Here is a 21,326-nt window from a genome sequence, read left to right as displayed (position 1 = left end):
TGTCCTCACAACTGCAGCATTTGTGTTCCTGGATGTGGGTGTGCCCCCATGGCTGATTTTCCTGGTCACTCGCAAGGTGGACAGGGAACTGCCATCAACCGTTGTTACAATATCTGCCTTCTCATCTATGTCTACATTCCGGCATCCCCCCCACCCCCGACCCACCTGCCAGTGTCACGTGACCCGCCAGTACACAATGACAATGCAGACGTTTGGGGGTAAGGAATGTGGCATGATCTGAAGAGGTTACAGTTGGTACTTCAAGAGCACAACAAGCTAAAGACAGTTGCTGCCAGATGCAGCCACAAATGACAGTTATGAATGAAGACATGCCCTCAAGAGGTTCCACACACTGCTCACTGCTAGAAGACTACTTACATCAGAGAGCAACACTGCTCACCCCACTCTGTGATCATCAATTAAACACAGATCAGATCCAACAGTGTGTGTATTATTAGTTAGAAATGTGTACCACAGTTTAAAAATAAATATAATTTTTATCTTGACTATACTTCAGTACTAAACTAGTATAAGCAGTATTCTTGTACTCAGCAATAGTAATAATATATTAACATTCAAGTGGACATGGACTGGAACTATGTTAAATAATCTACATTAAACTTTTTTACTTAAGTTAATAATATTTTGTGTGTGTTGTAGTTAACTACTCAACCTCCTCCTGAAGTAAATCTAAGCTTGCTACAAGACACAGAAGTTACCATATGGCATCACTATGATCTCGCTGTTGTGAAAATTATTGTTTCCGATATGCGCAGATTCAGTACAAAACTGTTTATTACTTTTATATTGCAGACATAATATCAGTTTCATGTTTCAATGACGTTAAATGTTCTGCACCATTTAAGAATATACCGTCTCACATATGGTATCCAAAAGAGTATTTTCATCCATTCTTGAAAACAAAATGTTATTATCACGGAATCAAACGGGCTACTTGTTAAGTCAATCACTGATTGTCCCATTCAAAAAGCAGCAGGGTCAGCCACGGCATGTAAAACTGGACGATGGTCACGCACAATGTGCTGCGCATGTGTGGTCCGAGACTCAGTCTGTCTTGGCATTACTTGGTATATTTCAGCTTTGCTCGATCCTTCACAGAAGTACTTGGTACAGCACAGCGTTTCACTTAGCAGTACAGTGCGGCATTTTTCAGTCAGCACAACGTTCTTCACTTCCGCAGAATTGTGATGTCAGCACTGTTTATCCTTCGCTATATATTCATGGTATAGAGGAAGTTCACAACTCAAGTGGCAATTTGCACAAAAAGAGCAATCTAGCAATCTATCTTCACAAGCCTTTAAAAATTAATTGGAATGACAGAAGAAAGGGAAGAAATTCTCAATACCTATTATACAGTCACATAATAGACGGGAACTGCAAATTTGCTAAGGAACGGCATTACAACATCGTGCAGAAAGAATTTAAAGATTTAGTTGACAATGAAAGAGCAAAAAATTACAATCATTAATGGATGATTTGGATGGGATTCATTGTTATGTACATCAAAAAGCACTTCTTGCTAAATTTGCTGGCATGGAGCATGTGATGAAATTGGTTGCACAAACAGCAAATTTTCTGAAGTCACACACATTATTACACTGACAGTTGCAACAGTTTTCAGTGGACTTTAAAAAGGCGTATGGCGACTTTATACCTTACTGCAAAGTCAACGAGCATATCTGACCTGATTTTTAGATTTAAAGCCTGATATTGATCAATTTATGAAGGAAACAGGAAATCAGGATGAGAATTAGGGCATCCACAAAATGGATTGCAGACCTCGCATTTTATGTAGACTTGATTGCCCTCAGTCCAAATTGAGATGTTGCAAGATGAGAACCAATTTGTTTCCGATTTGATGGGAACACATTTAAAAAGAAAATCGCATTGCAAAAGGATCAAATTCTGACAGAAACACTGTCCATTTCTACAAGTTAAAAAAAAACACTAACTGTGAAGAATTCACTGTGGTGTTAAAAGAATTACAAGTATGCCATATTCAGAAGAACGCAAAATCCTCAAGACTGGCTAAGTTTCATGGAAGCTCGAAATTTACTGCAGACATCAATGCGAGATGCTTTTAATAGTTTCTACAATGAAATATTGTCTCAAAATAGGGTAGAAAACCCAAAGAGATTCTGGTCGTATGTAAAGTACACCAGCGGCAAAAAATAGGCAGTACCTTCACTGCACGATAGCAATGGAAATGTTACTGATTATAGTGCCACTAAAGCGGAGTTACTAAATACAGTTTTCCATAATTCCTTCACGAAAGAAGATGAAGTAAATATTCCAGAATTCAAAACCAGAACAGTTGTTAGCATGAGTAACATAAAAGTAGAGATCTTAGGTGTTGCGAAACAAATCAAATCACTTAAGAAAGGCAAGTCTTCTGGTCCAGATGGTATACCAATCAGGTTCCTCTCAGAGTATGCAGACACAATAGCGCCTTTCTTAGCAATCATATACAACCGCTCACTTGACAAAGAAGGTCTGTTCCTAAAGACTGGAAAGTAGCACAGGTCACACCAACATTCAAGAAAGGAAATAGGAGTAACCCACTGAATTACAGACCCATATCACTGACCTGAATTTGCAGTAGGATTTTAGAGCATATACTGCACTCGAATATTATGAATCACCTAGAAGAAAATGACTTATTGATACATAACCAACAAGGATTCAGAAAATATCATTCTTGCGCAACACAGCTAGCTCTTTATTCCCGTGAAGTAATGAGTTCTGTCGACAAGGGATCTCAGATCAATTCCATATTCCTAGATTTCCAGAAGGCTTTTGATACCATTTCTCACAAGCGACTATTAATCAAATTGCATGCATATGGAGTATCATCTCAGTTGTGCGACTGGATTTGTGATTTCCTCTCAGAGAGGTCACAGTTCATAGTGATAGACGGTAAATCATCGAGTAGAACAGAAGTGATATCTGGCATTCCACAAGGTAGTGTCATAGGCCCTCTGCTGTTCCTGATTTATATAAATGATCTAGGTGATAATCTGAGCAGCCCCTTAGATTGATTGCAGATGACGCTCTAATTGACCGTCTAGTAAAATCATCAGACAATCAATTCCAATTACAAAATGATCTAGAGAGAATTTCTGTATTGTGCTAAACGTGGCAATTAGCATTAAACAAAGAAAAGTGCGAGGTCATCCAAATGGGTACTAAACGAAATCCAATAAATTGTGGGTATACGATTAAGTGCACAAACCTAAGGGCTGACAATTCGACTAAATACCTAGGAATTACAATTACAAGCAACTTAAATTGGAAAGACCACATAGATAATGTTGTGGGGAGGGCGAAACAAAGACTGTGCTTTGTTGGCAGAACACTTAGAAGATGCGACAAACCCACTAAAGAGACAGCCCACATTACACTTGTCCATCCTCTGCTGGAATATTGCTGCATGGTATGGGATCCTTACCAGGTAGGATTGACGGAGGACACCGAAAAAGTGCAAAGAAGGGCAGCTCGTTTTGTGTTATCGCGCAATAGGGGTGAGAGTGCCACCGATATGATATGCGAGTTGGGGTGGCAGTCACTGAAACAAAGGCGGTTTTCTTTGCGGCGAGATCTATTTACAAAATTTCAATCACCAACTTTCTTTTCTGAATGCGTAAATATTTTGTTGACACCCACCTACGTAAGGAGGGATGATCATCATCATAAAATAAGAGAAATCAGAGCTCAAACAGAAAGATTTAGGTGTTCCTTTTTCCCACACACCATTCGAGAGTGGAATGGTAGAGAAGTAGTATGAAAATGGTTCGATGAACCCTCTGCCAAGCACTTAAGTGTGAATTGCAGAGTAACCATGTAGATGTAGATGTAGTTTTAGAAACACTCTTGAGGGCACTGTCACTCTTTTATCTGTTTTTGAACCCATTTGCCATTTGAGTTGAAAACATCCTTGTGCAGGTGCAGAGGGAACTGATCAATCTGCAATGAAAATCCTGTTTAAAGTAAAATTCCTTTATTGTAAAACAATTCATGTGTTATACGTTGTTTTCCTCAGGAAGAGTTTCCACGGCTCCATAATCAGGTTACAAATGGGATACTATATTGCCATCAACATATGTCTATTAAAGACTTTCTTTGAAGCTAAATAAATCACAACTGTGTAGACTTCTGAGTTACAAAAATCTGCGAAGTTGAGGAGGAGGAGATAGTGTTTAACGTCCCGTCGACAACAAGGTCATTAGAGACAGAGCACAAGTTCGGTTTAGGGAAGGATGGGGAAGGAAATCGACCATGCCCTTTCAAAGGAACCATCCCAGCAGTTGCCTGAAACAATTCAGGAAAATCCTGGAAAACCTAAATCAGGATGGCTGGATGTGGGTTTGAACCACTGTTCTCCCAAATGCGAGTCCAGTGTGCTAACCACTGCTCCACCCCGCTGTGAAGTTGTCTGCATCACACAAAAAATGTATTTTGTCTTGAATGTGCCAAAAATAATTAAATAATATTGAAAATTTTATTTGTTTGTGATGTACGTTACTGAGCCATATGCATGCCATTCAATGTGCCTTGCGGGACTGCATTGCTATCTAAATGCAGAGTGGGCACAGTTTCCCTCTCCACCTGTTCAGACATCATGGCGTTTTGGTGGAGGAAAGGTGCAACCAGGCAAGAAAGATCCACATGCGTGCAAAAGTTCTGCACACATACAGAAGTTTTGGCCATCCCTGGTCTATAACAATGTACAGAGTGCATTCCATAAGTAATGCAACCAATTTTTTTCTGACGCAACAGTACACCACAGCGTGTTGTAACCAGATGGGATAAGTGGAGGGGGATTTTAGCTTCAAAACGCTCTTTATCTCATTCAGCTGCGAGCTGCCGGAGAGTCAGGATGTGCGTTTCTGTCAACCTTGTTTTGAGTTTATGTAACACGGCACAATGGATCATTCTGTAGAGCAATGGTACGCTATTAAATTTTGCATTAAACTTGGGAAGTCTGCCACCAAAATGTTTCCATTACTTTAGCATGTCTTTGGGACCGATTGCTTGTCCAAATCACAAGTTTTCTGATGGCACAATTCGTTCATGGAGGGCTGAGAGGAGATCACCAATGAACCTCGCAGTGGACAGCCATCAACCGCACGAGTTGACGAAAATGTGGCACATGTGCGTGATTGTTTGAACTCTGACAGACAGCTGAGCCTTCAATTGATAGCACAAACTCTAAACATGTCAAAAACAACCGTTTTCTGCATTGTGACAGAAGATTTGAACATGAGAAAGGTGTGTGCCAAACTCGTGCCAAAAGTGTTGACAGACGAACACAAGCACGTGAGTGCTTCGGTGCCGAGAAATGCTGGAAATGTGTGAAAATTATCCTCATTTTTTTTTAACTCATGAGTTGTGGATTTTTGAGTACAACCCTGAGACAAAAAGGCAGAGTTCAAAGTGGCACACCCCATCGTTGCCCTGTCCCAAGAAGGCACGCATGAGCAAGTCCAGGATGAAAACCATGCTCATTGTCTTTTTTGACATCAGAGACATTGTCCACCATGAATTTGTACCAGGACTACAGTGAACTCAGCTTTTCTGGTTGGAAGAGCTCAAGAGACTGAATAGGAGGGTCTCGCGCTGCCAAAGTGACACCAAGAACATGTGGAAACTTCACCACAACAATGTGCCGAGTCACAGTGCCTTGAAGCTTCCTGGCAGATTAAAACTGTGTGCCTGACCGAGACTCGAACTCGGGACCTTTGCCTTTCGCAGGCAAGTGCTCTACCATCTGAGCTACCGAAGCACGACTCACGCCCGGTACTCACAGCTTTACTTCTGCCAGTATCTCGTCTCCTACCTTCCAAACTTTACAGGAGCTCTCCTGCGAACCTTGCAGAACTAGCACTCCTGAAAGAAAGAATATTGCGGAGACATGGCTTAGCCACAGCCTGGGGGATGTTTCCAGAATGAGATTTTCACTCTGCAGCGGAGTGTGCGCTGATATGAAACTTCCTGGCAGATTAAAACTGTGTGCCCGACCAAGACTCGAACTCGGGACCTTTGCCTTTCGCGGGCAAGTGCTCTACCATCTGAGCTACCGAAGCACGACTCACGCCCGATACTCACAGCTTTACTTCTGCCAGTATCTCGTCTCCTACCTTCCAAACTTTACAGAAGCTCTCCTGCGAACCTTGCAGAACTAGCACTCCTGAAAGAAAGGATATTGCGGAGACATGGCTTAGCCACAGCCTGGGGGATGTTTCCAGAAGTTTCATATCAGCACACACTCCGCTGCAGAGTGAAAATCTCATTCTGGAAACATCCCCCAGGCTGTGGCTAAGCCATGTCTCCGCAATATCCTTTCTTTCAGGAGTGCTAGTTCTGCAAGGTTCGCAGGAGAGCTTCTGTAAAGTTTGGAAGGTAGGAGACGAGATACTGGCAGAAGTAAAGCTGTGAGTACCGGGCGTGAGTCGTGCTTCGGTAGCTCAGATGGTAGAGCACTTGCCCGCGAAAGGCAAAGGTCCCGAGTTCGAGTCTCGGTCTGACACACAGTTTTAATCTGCCAGGAAGTTTCATATCAGCGCACACTCTGCTGCAGAGTGAAAATCTCATTCTGGTCACAGCGCCTTCATTGTCGATGACTTCCTGGCCAGGTACAAGACCCCATTGGTTCCCCAGCTTCCCTACAGTCCTGACCTGCCTCCCGTTGACTTTTTTTTGTTTCCTCAGTTAAAAGGAGTCATGAAAGGAAAACATTGGGACACGACTGAAAGCATCCAAGCACATGTTAACATCAGCTCTAAAGGACATTCCAGAAAAGGTATTCCAGGATGCCCTCCAGGCATGGAAACACTGCCTCCAGAAGCTTATCGGCGCAAGAGGGTGCTATTTTGAACATTTTTTATTATTTATTATTTACATATTCAATAAATGATTTTTTTATGAATTTGGTCACATTACTTATAGAACACACCTTGTATGTTTGACTGTGTCAAGAAAATGTAAATATCTGGAAGGGTTGCAAAAGATGAAAGACTATGTTCCAAGAGAAATAACATTATTCTGCTATAAAGTGACATGACAACAGATTGTTGACATTTCTCAGTAATTTTGTGGTAGCCGAAAGGAGAAAGATATGACAAGGCATTCAAGCCATCAACTGTACAATATAATCTGTTAATGGGGAGGTGTAGACCCTGTGGAGTCAGTGATATCCTTTTACAGGATCCAAATACATTCCAAAATGTTGCACCACAGAATATTTTTTCATACACTTAATCTGATGGTGGTGAATGCTTGATTCGTTTATAGAGGAGAAGCATTGTCAAGTGGAGTACATACTCGTAGCAGAAGCACATCTGCAGAGTTCCATAAGGCCATGTGTAAAGCGCCAATAACATTTGTTTTATTTAAAAAGCTTTAAGTGTTTTCACATAAAAATGTCAAAGGCATTACTTTTCAGCACAGCCTCATATATTGCTATATGCATGGTGCTGCTATATGGCAACAAATCTAAAATATTGAATAAATAAAAAGTACATTAAAATATCTATGTTTAAACTAATACATTTTCACTGAAACTTACACACGTCACAGGTTCCAAGCTGTCACCACTTTTACAGTTCCAATTTACACTGAGGTGACAAAAGTCATAGAATACCTACTAATATCATGTCAAACTGCTTGCTGCCCAGCATAGTGCAGCAACTCGACGTGGCAAAGACTCAACAAGTCATTTGAAGTCCCCTGCATTGAGCCATATGGCCATTATAGCCATCTAGCATTGCAAAAGTGTTGCTGGTCCAGGATTTTGTGCATGAACTGACCATTCAATTAAGTTCCATAAAAATGTTCGATAGGGTTTGTGTCGGGCGATCTTGGTGGCCAAACCATTCACTCGAATTGTCCAGAATGTTCTAGAAACCAATGGTGAACACCTATGGCTTGGTGACAAGTTTGTGAATATGAGTTCCATTAATGGCTGCAAATGGTCTCCAAGAAGCCAAACATAACCATTTATAGTCAATGATTGGTTCAGTTGGCCCAGAGAACCCAGTTCATTCCATGTAAACACAACCCACTCCATTATGGCATCGCCACCAGCTCTGCACAGTGCCTCGCTGACAACTTAGGTCCATGGCTTCAAGGGGTCTGCACCACACTCAAACCCTCCCACAGCTCTTACCAGCTGTAACTAGTTATCTAGGGTCCAACCAATACGGTCACAAGTTCAGGAGAGGCGCTGCAGGCAAAGTCATGCAGTTGGCAAAGGAACTTGTGTCAGTCATCCGCTGTCATACCCCATTAATGCCACATTTCGCCACGTTGTCCTAACGGATATGTTTGTTCTATGTCCCACACTGATTTCTGCAGTTATTTCATGCAATGCTGCTTGTCTGCCAGCACTGACAACTCTATGCAAATGCCGTTACTCTCGGACATTAAGTGAAGGCCGTCAGTCACTGTATTGTCCATGGCGAGACATAATGCCTGAAATTTAGTATTCTCGATGCACTATTATCACCTGGATCTCGGAATATCGAACATGCTAACAATTTCCAAATCCGAATGTACCATGCGTGTAGCTCTAACTACCATTCCGTGTTCAAAGCCCGTTAATTCCGGTCATGCAGCCATAGTCACGTCAGAAACCTTTTCACATGGATCACCTGAGTACAAATGATGGCTCCACCAATGCACAATCCTTTTAATACCTCGTGTACACGATATTATTGCCATCTGTATATGTGCATATCATTAGCCCATGACTTTTGTCACATACGTGTATTACACAATTTGAGAGCTGTTACGGAACACTTCTGGAACAGTGGAAGCCATCTTAGAGTAAGTAATCCATTTCAAGTCTAGTTCATCCAGTATCAGAGTTCCACCCATAACAACTAGAGTCCAAAATGTAAACATTATTAACCAAAACAATATATTGACTGGCACACAGTTCACCAATCGAATCATAACTGCCCCAGACCGGCCACTGGCTGGCTTACATGCAGGAGTCTAGCATTGTCTTGTCAGCGGGTGCTCTTGATGACAGGCGCTATCTGCGTATTGGTAACATGGCAGTCGACAGAAACATTGTGCCAGATTCTCAGTTTCCATAGTGGCATCAAATAGTGCCACTACACCTGAAAATCACAGTAATACTAAACTAATATATAATCAACAAATAAAAAAGAAAAGAGTACTTTTTAGCAATGAAAGTACAGAATTAGCTGATGAGCTTTGGATCTAGGGAAACTGAAGACAATGACTGATGTGCAGCAAAAGTAATGTAGAGAGGAAAAATGGCATAAACTGCCTTCGGTAAAGTAATGAGAAGTTTACAATCAGTGAGTCTTATCATGTTTGACTTCTGGCAGACATGGAGTCTAATGGACGAACAATTTGAAAACTCAGAGTTTCTGCATTAAGCGAAACCTATGGTGAGAATTACGAGGAGAGACAGAGAGAGAGAGAGAGAGAGAGAGACAGAGAGAGAGAGGAAAACAAACAAGTGAATCAGGAAACAGGCTTGAGCAGAAGATGTAACTATGACTGTAATTAAAATAAAATGATGAGCACGGCATGTACACAATTGAGAGCATCAAGGCACTTCTCTGTTGGATTCCAAGATGTCGGAGAAGCCGAACATGATGATATTAAAAAACACACAACAACCTGAAACTGGACAGTGAACTGTGCATGGAGAAGTCTGGAGGAGGCCTTTATCCATCAGTGGATACTGAATGGCTTATGATGATTATATCCCCATGTAGAAAGCAAATGGCTAACACCCCAGTAACTGCAGACAGTCTTTCCAACAACAGGGTGTATACAGTCCGGGACAACCGGGAAATCCGGGAAAACCCCAGGAATTTTTTTATCTGAAAGAAAACCGGGAAAAAACAGGATTTGCATGTGCAGTTGAGTTGCATATGAGCAGTGCCTTCTCCTGCTTCTGGCTACTGGGAGTGTGGCTGCAGCAGTAGCAAGAAACATTCATGCTACACAGAAAAAATTTTCTGGCATGTCCAAGCTGCCAGAGTCACACATGTGCATAGCAGTCTGGGTTTTAGTGGGGAGGGGGAGAGTGACCGATGTTTACATTTAGTGATTTTGCTGCTTCCTGATGTCCTATTTCCTCTTCGTTTACAGTTCACAAGTCAAATAAAAACAAAACGGATTTCTGTCACCGAGAGCTATCAAGTGAATTAAAATACATTCACATCATTATGGAAGGCTCTTATCAGTTTTAGTTTTCTGATTTTATTTTATTTCCACATTCTTGGCAGTCAAGCATGAATCGCCTTGCACATCAATGAAGTTATTTTCGTGTTTGCTAAATAAATGTGGCTTTTATTAACCTTTTCCACAGGTGCAGTCAATTTATAAGAAACTAAGTGATTCATTCCACACTATTGGCTAGTTTCAACTCTTCACTGAATTTCAAGTGCACACTTTCATCTTCTGGGACATACGACACTATGCAATTATAAAGAATCAAAAATGAGACAACACAGTACTGGTACTCCAAGAAAATTTGCATCCTCAAAAGAGCACTGAAAAGCTTAATATCAGGTTGGAGCCAACTTCATTGTGAATCTGAACATATGAATGTGTCCTTTATGCCAAATTATGCACTTTGGTATGGTTTATGAAATTCTTATGCTCTTGGAGTATCCTCTGATTCCTATTTCATTTATTACGTCATGTAAGAGCTCTTAATGCTATATATGTACGAACATAAGGGCTTCCTACATCACCGTAGCTGTCGATGCGTGGTAATGCCTGTTTTCTGGCACTCTCTGGCAGCTGCTGAAACGAAACCACATTTAAGGGGTTGCAGGAAAATATTGTGGATGCTTCTTCGAAAAGTGTTATCATTTTCAAAGGAAATTTTCTTTTATGCAAGGTGAACTATGTTACGTGTGAGAATGTGCAACGAATTTCTTAAATCATGGGACGTTTGCCTCTCATTTAAACCTTAACACCACTAAGAATAATTTTGAGCCAAAAAGACCAGACATTAATGTCATTGTTTAACATTTTACTGGCACATTTGTGTGATGTATCTTAAAGTGTAACACACACTAAAAATACCAATGTTATGTGAAAGCTTAGCTTTTCTTGTAGCTATACTATGTACATTAATTTAAACCATTAATTTTCCTGTTTGTGCGTTCACACTACTTAACAGTGATGTTCCTATTGTCTGACTACACCATGTGTCCTATGCTCTGAATATCTGCTGTCACTGGCTGACAAGATCACATGACATGAGCTGTGATTGGCTTACAATAGCGCACTGCAATCTCTATTTCAATGCATCGGAAACCAACGTGCTGTGTTTGGTGGAATTCGAATGTATACTTTCGTAATACAAAAATATGCAGCATACATGTTGCTGCACATCAAAGATCTTTCCGCTCCAGGAAGTTCTTGCTAGTGTTTAAAATCAATACCATTCAAAGGATTCACTGCCGCTTATTGTGGGAAAAGTGTGTTTTCACCTTGGAAGTGCATTTTTAACTGGGAGATCCACGTATACACCCTGAACAACCAGTTAGATATTAAAACATTTCCCAATTTGGTTTGCTCACACAGAATTAAGGAACAGTTATACAATTATCGAGATCATTAAAACCATGAAGTCAGCACTAAATTCTAAACAAATGTGTTTGGATTAATTGAAAAAATCCAGCTTTTTCTCTGATAATTCCCCTTGTTTAAAGTGAGACAGTAGACTAATTACATCTCATTTTGATCACTTGAAAGGCTCTGCTAATCTTTTGCTTGGAAAATGCATTAATGTACCTAACAAGGAGAAGTGGAGCAAAATGAGTAACTACTGATTTTACCTCAGTAATGCATCATAGGAAAGGAAGGAAATTGACGGAGATCCGAAGTGTGAAATAATTTGGGTGAAGGTCACAGTTAAAGCAGGCTCAAACATGGTAACTGGATGTCCCTACAGGCCCCCTGGCTCAGCAGCTGATGTGGCAGAGCACCTGAAGGGAAATTTGGAAAATATTTCGAGTAGATTTCCCGACCATGTTATAGTTCTGGGTGGAGATTTTAATTTGCCGGATATAGACTGGGAGACTCAAACGTTTATAATCTGTGGCAGGGACAAAGAATCCAGTGACATTTTTTTAAGTGAATGATCTGAAAACTACCTTGAGCAGTTAAACAGAGAACCGACTCGTGGTGATAACATATTAGACCTTCTGGTGATAAACAGACCCGAACTATTTGAAACAGTTAACGCAGAACAGGGAATCAGCGATCTTAAAGCAGTTACTGTGTTGATGATTTCAGCCGTAAATAGAAATATTAAAAAAGGTAGGAAGATTTTCCTGTTTAGAAAAAGTGATAAAAAGCAGATTTCAGAGTACTTGACGTCTCAATACAAAAGCTTTGTTTCAAGTACAGATAGAGTTGAGGATCAGTGGACAACGTTCAAAACCATCGTACAATATGCATTAGATGAGTATGTGCCAAGCAAGATTGTAAGAGATGGAAAAGAGCCACCGTGGTACAACAACTGAGTTAGAAAACTGCTGTGGAAGCAAAGGAACTTCACAGCAAACATAAACATAGCCAAAGTCTTGCAGACAAACAAAAATTACGCGAAGCGAAATGTAGTGTGAGGAGGGCTATGCGAGAGGTGTTCAATGAATTCAAAAGTACAGTTCTATGTACTGACTTGGCAGAAAATCCTAAGAAATTTTGGTCTTATGTCAAAGCGATAGTTGGATCAAAACAAAATGTCCAGACACTCTGTGACCAAAATGGTACTGAAACAAAGGATGACAGACTAAAGGCCGAAATACTAAATGTCTTTTTCCAAAGCTGTTTCACAGAGGAAGACTGCACTGTAGTTCCTTCTCTAGATTGTCGCACAGATGACAAAATGGTAGATATCGAAATAGATGACAGAGGGATAGAAAAACAATTAAAATCGCTCAAAATAGGAAAGGCCAGTGGACCTGATAGGATACCAGTTTGATTTTACACAAAGTACGCGAAGGAACTTGCCCCCCTTCTTGCAGCGGTGTACCATAGGTCTCTAGAAGAGCGTAGCATTCCAAAGAATTGGAAAAGGGCACAGGTCATCCCCGTTTTCAAGAGGGGATGTCGAACATATGTGCAGAACTATAGACCTATATCTCTAACGTCAATCAGTCGTAGAATTTTGGAACACGTGTTATGTTCGAGTATAATGACTTTTCTGGAGACTAGAAATCTACTCTGTAGGAATCAGCATGGGTTTCGAAAAAGATGACTTGTGCTATTCGTCCACGAGACTCAGAGGGCCATAGACACGGGTTCCCAGGTAGATGCCGTGTTTCTTGACTTCCGCAAGGCGTTTGATACAGTTCCCCACAGTCGTTTAATGAAGAAAGTAAGAGCATATGGACTATCAGACCAATTGTGTGATTGGATTGAAGAGTTCCTAGATGTCATTCTCAATGGAGAGAAGTCTTCCGAAGTAAGAGTGATTTCAGGTGTGCTGCAGGGGAGTGTCATAGGACCGTTGCTATTCACAACATACATAAATGACCTTGTGGATAACATCGGAAGTTCACTGAGGCTTTTTGCAGATGATGCTGTAGTACATCGAGAGGTTGTAACAATGGAAAAATTGTACTGAAATGCAGGAGGATCTGCTAAGAATTGACACATGGTGTAGGGAACGGCAATTGCATCTCAATGTAGACAAGTGTAATGTGCTGCAAATACATTGAAAGAAAGATCCTTTATCATTTAGCTACAATATAGCAGGTCAGCAACTGGAAGCAGTCAATTCCATAAATTATCTGGGAGTAGGCATTAGGAGTGATTTAAAATGGAATGATCATATAAAGTTGATCATCGGTAAAGCAGATGCCAGACTGAGATTCACTGAAAGAATCCTAAGGAAATGCAATCCGAAAACAAAGGAAGTAGGTCACAGTACACTTGTTCGCCCACTGCTTGAATATTGCTCACCAGTGTAGGATCCGTGCCAGATAGGGTTGATAGAGGAGATAGAGAAGATCCAACGGACAGCAGCACGCTTCGTTACAGAATCATTTAGTAACCGCAAAAGCGTTACGGAGATGATAGATAAACTCCAGTGGAAGACTCTGCAGGAGAGACACTCAGTAGCTCGGTACGGGCTTTAGTTGAAGTTTCTAGAACATACCTTCACCGAGGAGTCAAGCAGTATATTGCTTACTTCTACGTATATCTCGTGAAGAGACCATGAGGATAAAATCAGAGATTAGAGCCCACACAGAGGCATACCGACAATCTTTCTTTCCACAAACAATACGAGACTGGAACAGAAGGGAGAACCGATAGAGGTACTCAAAGTACCCTCCACCACACACAGTCAGGTGGCTTGCGGAGTATGGATGTGGATGTGGATGGATGGAACAGCAATGAAGGACCATATGTGCAGAATTGTTTGCACATTTCATGGCTGATTGTGACAATTTTTTGTCAAGCATTGTCACTGGCGATGAAACACAGGTTAATCACTTCCAACCAGAAACAAAATGGCAATTCATGGAATGGCACCACACCACCTCTCCTCTGAAGACAATGTTCGTAGCCATATCCTCAGCTGGTAAAGTCATGGCAATGGTCTTCTGAGTCTCTGAAGGGATTATTCTGTTTGATGTCTTCCCTCATGGTTCAATGATGAGCTCTTAAGTGTATACAGCTGTCCTCATGAAATTGAAGAAACAACTGCAGTGTGTTTGTCACCACAAAAATGCAAACGAACTTCTCCTTTGCCATGACAATGCAAGGCCTCACACAAGTCTGCACACCCAAAAGCAACTCACAAAACTTCATTGGACTGTTTTTTCTCATCCACGTTACAGTGCGGATCTCTCACTTTCTGACTTTGATCTGTCTGATACCCCTCATGTATTAAAATTCTCTCTCTGAAATATAAAGGGAGAACTGTAACACAAACATTATGTTGGATGCGAGGTTTTGTGATAATGTTTGTTTACATAACACGATGTCTATAAAGAGTATCTCAGAAATATTATAGTATCAGGTTTTACCATTCCATAATTTTTGTAAGTCCCCAGGGTAGTTCACACAATAATACACGTGTAATTTCCCAATTACTTATTATTAAATCATTCTTTGCAACAAATTTTTAATATTATCTCACACATGTAGAGAAAAATGGGTAAGGTACACTAGATTCATTTTTCAAAACATCTTTAATTACAGACAGGCTTGGGTAAAAAAATCCACTAGCAGTCTTTGTAGATGACTGAAATATTGACACATGCTCCACTAATTTCCATCTCTTGAATACACACTCTTTTTACAAAAATTCTGATTTTTTTTTTTGTATTATTTTAGTTTTCAGTGACCAAATAGCACTTGAAAAATGTAAGACTAGCAACTTCATTACAACGGTCAACTTATTAACGTAATTTACCCATACAAGAAACCAATGAAACTGATTAATAAATTACTTCATTCACAAAACTTGCAGATTTTTTTCTACAGTTTCCTGGCAAACATTTCTTTAACAACTGCAAAAGAAATAAACCAACTTTATGAGAAACATTACCAACAAAGCAGCTGACACTACTGAAAACAAGATATTGCAAGGCCTACATTAATAACATCCCGGAAAGGGTTCCGTACGATTTTTTCTCATAACGAATTGTATCTTGCGACTCATATCTTCATTATAAATTGCCTTACACCTTTCGTAGTTAACTCTTCTTCTCACCTGAAAATTTTAGAAGGGTGAAATTAGTATCTATTGCTGTGGCTGAGAAAAGAATTGATAATGCATGATAATTGACGATGGGGAATGATGACTAAATGAGGTTACATTTACAGCCTACACTAATTATCATTTACCTACTTTATGTGAACACTTGTACTAAGTTACAAAACTAAGCTGAACAAGAAAATATCAAAATGTTAAGTTGCATCCTCATTCTTGAAGGATCAAATTTACCTTAAATTTTAAAATAAATGTCTGGTTTCATTATGTAATGAACATAGGATAAGAAAACTTTACAATACAGCCTTGTTCCACTGTTAACAGAATTAGCTTCATAAGAGGCTCTAAATGTAATTTTAACAACAGTTGTATCTATACAAAACCCATTTTATCCATCTTTATTTTGTAGGTATCAGAGAATATTATGGTCAACTTCTGCTTATTCATCATACCAACTAGTCAGTGTTCAAGAACTTTATCTTTACGAACTAAAATGCCACTCCCAATCCTGTCATTTTGTGCAAACAGATGGCTGCAACGCATCCTGAACTCAAATGGGAATCCCTGGAGGGAAGGTGATGTTCTTCTCATGAAATATTGTTGAGAAAATGTAGAGGACTGTAATCTGCGTATAACTGTGGAATGCATCCACCTCAGCCGAAGTACATTTCACATAATGGCCATGCAGACAAGAGAAATTAGAGCTTATATGGGGGCATATAGACAGCCGATTTCCTCTTGCTTCACTTATTAGTGGAACACAAAAGGAAATGACTCATAGGGGTACAAGGTTCCCATTCCCATATACCATACAATGGCTTGCAGGGTATGTATGTAGATGTATCAAATAAACTGAAGTTTAATATATTTGTATCAAGTTTATTGCAAAAAAACCTGGATCAAATCTCTGCCAGATGTAACACCTTTACTTTGTCCTTTGTTATTGTCCTCTACAATGCTGGCAGTTCTCTCAGCTTTCATAACACATATTATGCATATGCACTCCACTCATTTGCTTCTCTGTTCTCCTGCTTCTGCAACACCTGTCTTGGAAGCTGAGAATTGTCTTTGAGCTATCTTGCTTCCTTGCTTCATATCCATATATTTGTCTTTCTAAGGAGGGAACACTGCAGTAACTGGGCCAGCAAAGCCCTCTACTTCATCGCCTCCTATCTTCAATTTTTCCAAATTCTGAAATCAAATGTTTTTATTTCAGCTTCTGGTGACTGAAAATGACTGGCAGAAATGGCACATGTTTGCATGGGTACTTTATTTCCTCCAATACATTGGAGCAATTGATGGGAAACATAGTCCTAGAGTGTCTTATTGTTAGTAGAAGTGACTTTTACAGTTACAAAGGGCCATTTAGCATTGTGCTGTGGAGTGGCACAACCCCTGTTACAACTCTTTGAATGTATGTACTGGTTGCCATGGATGAATTACGTGCAGAAGTTTATTCGAGAATGTGTCCACAAGTTCACTAATTTATAAAAAAAAGTGTAACAACATGGCATTGCCCTATGTTTTCCTGGCAGACTACGCTTTTCCATTACAGGAACACATTATGAATCCATATGCAGGAAGGCATGTTCAAGGCTGAAATGAAAGAAATTTCAGTTACCAATTTTCTAAGGCAACAAAGGTTATATGAAACACTTTCAATATTATTCCTACAGTTTTTGTCTCTGCTGAACCAATGTTGCTGCAACTCAAGAAGTCATGAAGTGGCACCTGTGCAGCGTGTGTCTCCATAATTTTTTAAGGTGAATTGCAGATGAACCAAACCAACATATCCCACAAGAAAGGTTCGATTGTTATAACTTGCAGAATCAAGGAACACAAGAAAAGAGATGACACTGCATCTGTTGTTATTGCACCACAGAACATACAATGGAGAGCTTCTAACTCAAATAAATAAATCCGTAATGAATTTGCAAATTACTTTTTAAGCCCATATGAAAATGTAAAATGAGAAAATGAAATGACATTATATATGAATGTTGCAGTACAGTATAAAATACAAATAAAGACAAGCAAGCATGAATTTGTGTACCTCTTTGTTCACAGTGTATATTGTTTCTTTGGGTTCATGAACATCAAGACATCCCATGAACTTATATTCAACCCATGGCAGCTCATACTGAGTCGTGCATTGTCTGCGCTCTGCCCAGTCTCTCTCACTGTCTTCCATCTTTCACTTCTCCCTTGGGTACTGTACAACAAGCAAGTGACATTTTTCAAACAAAGGAAACTCCAGGTAGGACTATCAGCAATGCACTAAAAGATAGAGTGCTTCTTATTGTAAATAGGACATGTTAAGTTGCAGACAGACATAAAGCTTTCGATCACAGCCTTAATCAGCAAAAAAGAAACACAAGCGATTCATACACACAAGCAAGCACACCTCATGCACACATATCAGCTAACTCCAGAAGCTCAAGTCAAAATGAAACTAACACATGGGATACAAGCTGCAGTCTGGAGGGTAAGGGAAGGGGAAGGGGAAGGGGAAGGGGAAGGGGAAGGGAAAGGGAAAGGGAAAGGGAAAGGGAAAGGGAAAGGGATAGTAATGTATACACGGGATGAGTGACTAACGCTGTCTGGTGGAGTGTGCAGAAACTAGAATGCCAAGACGCAGGAGGTTGTGGAACAGAGAGGTGGGAAAAAAAGGAGTGGAAAAGGAGATGAATGAGGAAAGATTGGCAGGTGTGTTGGCAGAGGGCAGCAAACAAAGAGGATGGGAGATGAGAATGGGAGGAGATGATAGGACAGAGGGGGTGGAAACTGTTGGGTGGAGCGTGTAGAGACAGTATGTCACCATAGGTTGATTATCCCAGACTCAACCTATGGTAACATCCTGTCCCCACACCCTCCACCCAACAGTTTCCACCCCGTCTGACCCATCATCTCCTCCAATTCTCATCTCCCACCCTTTTTGTTTGCTGCCTCTGCAACCGCAGCTGCTCATCTTTCCCTGCTCCTTTCCCTTTCCACTGCTTTTTACCCAACCTCCCTGCCCCATAAGCTCCTGACACTGCGCCTCTTGACATTCTAGTCCCTGCACACTCCACCAGACAGTGATCATCTCTCCCGCCACCCATACACTACTATCCATTCCCCACCCCTCCAGATTGCTGCTTGCATCCCACGTGATAGTTGCATTTCAGCCCAAGCTTCCGGAGTTGATGGTCATATGTGCATGAGATGTGCTCACTTGTGTGTATGAATTGTGTGTGTTTCTCTTTCGCTGATGAAGGCTATATCCAAAACCTTTAAGTAAGTGTCTTAACTGTACTAGTCTGTAACTTAAATTGTCATATTTATGATAAGTAGCAATCTATCTTCTACTACATTGCTGAGTGATACTTTTCTGTATGCAGTTGCTACTGGTGTTCAAAAAGCAGCGGCAATTTTCTGCAGTGAGTTGTGTCTGGTGTTGTCATTTTTGTAGTCTGATTCTTACATTCCATAAGCAAGCCTTTGACTTACACAATACTGAAAATTCACAATTTGATGCCTCATCCACTGCATTATCACACTGTTTATGAAGCAGTGACAATACCTGTACATGAAATCACAGCTCAGGATATAAATATAAGTTAGTGCTGTGCAACCGCGATATGTGGCTGCTGGCTAGAAACGTTCTTTTCTTTGATTTGTACCACACTGCAAACATCAGCCACATAGTATAGCTGGAAACTTGTTGGAAAGATGTTTCAAACTCATTGTGCATGCAGCTTCAGGGGCAGCTACATATTGTTATCCCTGCCAAAATCCTCATTTGCCTGGTAGAAGTAGGAATATGTTGTGATTGGGAAGCAGGATTATGATTTTTTTGGCTGTCCATATACATACATACTTAACACATGCATTGGGAATTTTTGTGTGAAGAATGAGTATTCAAATCTCTGTTTGATCGTACTGATTTATTATGCGTGTGTGTGTGAGAGGGGGGGGGGGGGCGCTTTTGCTTTTACATGCCACAATGGTGTATCTGAGTTGGGAATTTGGGTCGGCCGGACTACATGTTCACATTGTCGACGCGGTTGAGGCAAAGAGATGTAAAGCATCCAGGTTCGAGTTCCAACCGGGCGCAGGTTTTCAATTCACATCCTTGATTAATTGCAACGCCCTAATGCGGCCACGGTTGGAAAAATTTCCCTAAATACTAACATTGATTTAAGTTTTCTAAAAGAAACACTTAAGGCACAGGCTGGGATAATCCATGTAAAAGGTTGTACCAACTTTCCTTGCCTCATTTGTTCACTCACAAGGTCTGTTGTATTTGTAATCACCTCTACTGGACATAAGGGTTTAATTTTCTTTCCTTCTGCACCCACTCCATGTAAAATATGGCATAGGCTGCTACCAAAAGATGTGCACAACATATTATCAGTAAACAAAAATGTGTCTTGCAAGGGTAACAGAATTAATATAGTTAAGAACATGTGTTAAATATAAAAAAAAAGTACCACTCAAATGATTTAAAACTTACTGGTCATATGTGTATTTTGCATTCTACTGTATTTACAATGGCTGACACTGAAGACATGCTCAGCAGTTACAAACAAGGTCTACCCAGTATTGTGGCCTTTATGAGTGAAGTGTAGTAAAAAATACTGGTATAAAAACTTACTTGGTATGGTTTTTCATAATACTGTATCCTCCTGAACTGATCAAATATGCCTTCCTTCCCCAAAATTCTGCAAATGAAACAAATCAAAATTAACACCTGCACATTAAGATACCATTTCTGTTGTTATTACATTGAAAAAGCAGAAGTAAATCTGACTGCTGACAATATAAGTATTACATTTAAGTTTAATGGAGAAGCATTGACAGAAAAAAGCACAAAAGAAATTTTCCATAAAATTAATCATTGGTTCTCTGTAAATTGATTATCACTTAACTTTAAATACAGAAATTCATACATTGCTAGATTAAGTTGAACAATAACAGCGGAATATGACAAAATGCAAAAACAGGACATGTGAAATTTAAATTTTAAGATTCTGTTTACTTTCCATACTTCCAGTTGTTAACATCAAATATTAACTTCTGCAGAAACTCTACACTAAGGCTAGGTATTCAATACACAAAAATATACATTATGGAAAATGTGTAGAGTAAATTTCAAGCCTCTGTCAGACAATTTTTCACCCAACTAGGCATACAAACAGAAGTTTCACAATATATTTACATCTTTATTATGTCTGTTGCTAACATGCATTGAGAATTTGGAAACATTAGCATTCATAAATATTTACCTGCTTTACACTGTAGCCTTAGACACTTACTTTACTTCATGTAGTACTTATGATATTGAATTATTTCATATGTCTCCTACACTGTGCTGCCACAATGCTGTTAGTACGTTAAGGTTTATATATAAACACCACCTCGGCTGCTTTTAAGAAATACTTTAATATCTACTACTGGTTATGTTAATCGAATACAAGGTTCTCGACACCTGTCACCATAAGATGTTCAATGAATGTAACCAGCAGTGGAAATTAAAGCACTTCTTAACAGCATGTGAGGTTGTGTTTAAAATACACCTTAAAATATAATATTGAAG

At 40.0% G+C, this 21,326-nt stretch overlaps 1 protein-coding gene across 1 annotated transcript in view; it reads right to left on the bottom strand.

The window, feature by feature from the left end:
- Positions 1 to 15,113: 15,113 nt before the first annotated feature.
- LOC124721637 (28S ribosomal protein S21, mitochondrial) overlaps positions 15,114 to 21,326 on the bottom strand; it is a 55,531-nt gene continuing 49,318 nt past the window's right edge. Inside the window, exons 2-3 of the mRNA XM_047246700.1 lie at positions 20,385 to 20,451; positions 15,114 to 15,748 (exon numbers count right to left, since the gene is read on the bottom strand). Coding sequence (XP_047102656.1) covers positions 15,632 to 15,748; positions 20,385 to 20,451 — 184 coding nt within the window. The 3' untranslated portion in view covers positions 15,114 to 15,631. The remainder of the gene's footprint in view (positions 15,749 to 20,384; positions 20,452 to 21,326) is intronic.

This window comes from Schistocerca piceifrons, chromosome X (genome assembly GCF_021461385.2).
Source record: "Schistocerca piceifrons isolate TAMUIC-IGC-003096 chromosome X, iqSchPice1.1, whole genome shotgun sequence".
Classification (NCBI taxonomy): Eukaryota; Metazoa; Arthropoda; class Insecta; order Orthoptera; family Acrididae; genus Schistocerca; species Schistocerca piceifrons.
Note: the sequence above shows the minus strand (reverse complement) of the source record. Positions and strands in the feature narration are given on the sequence as shown.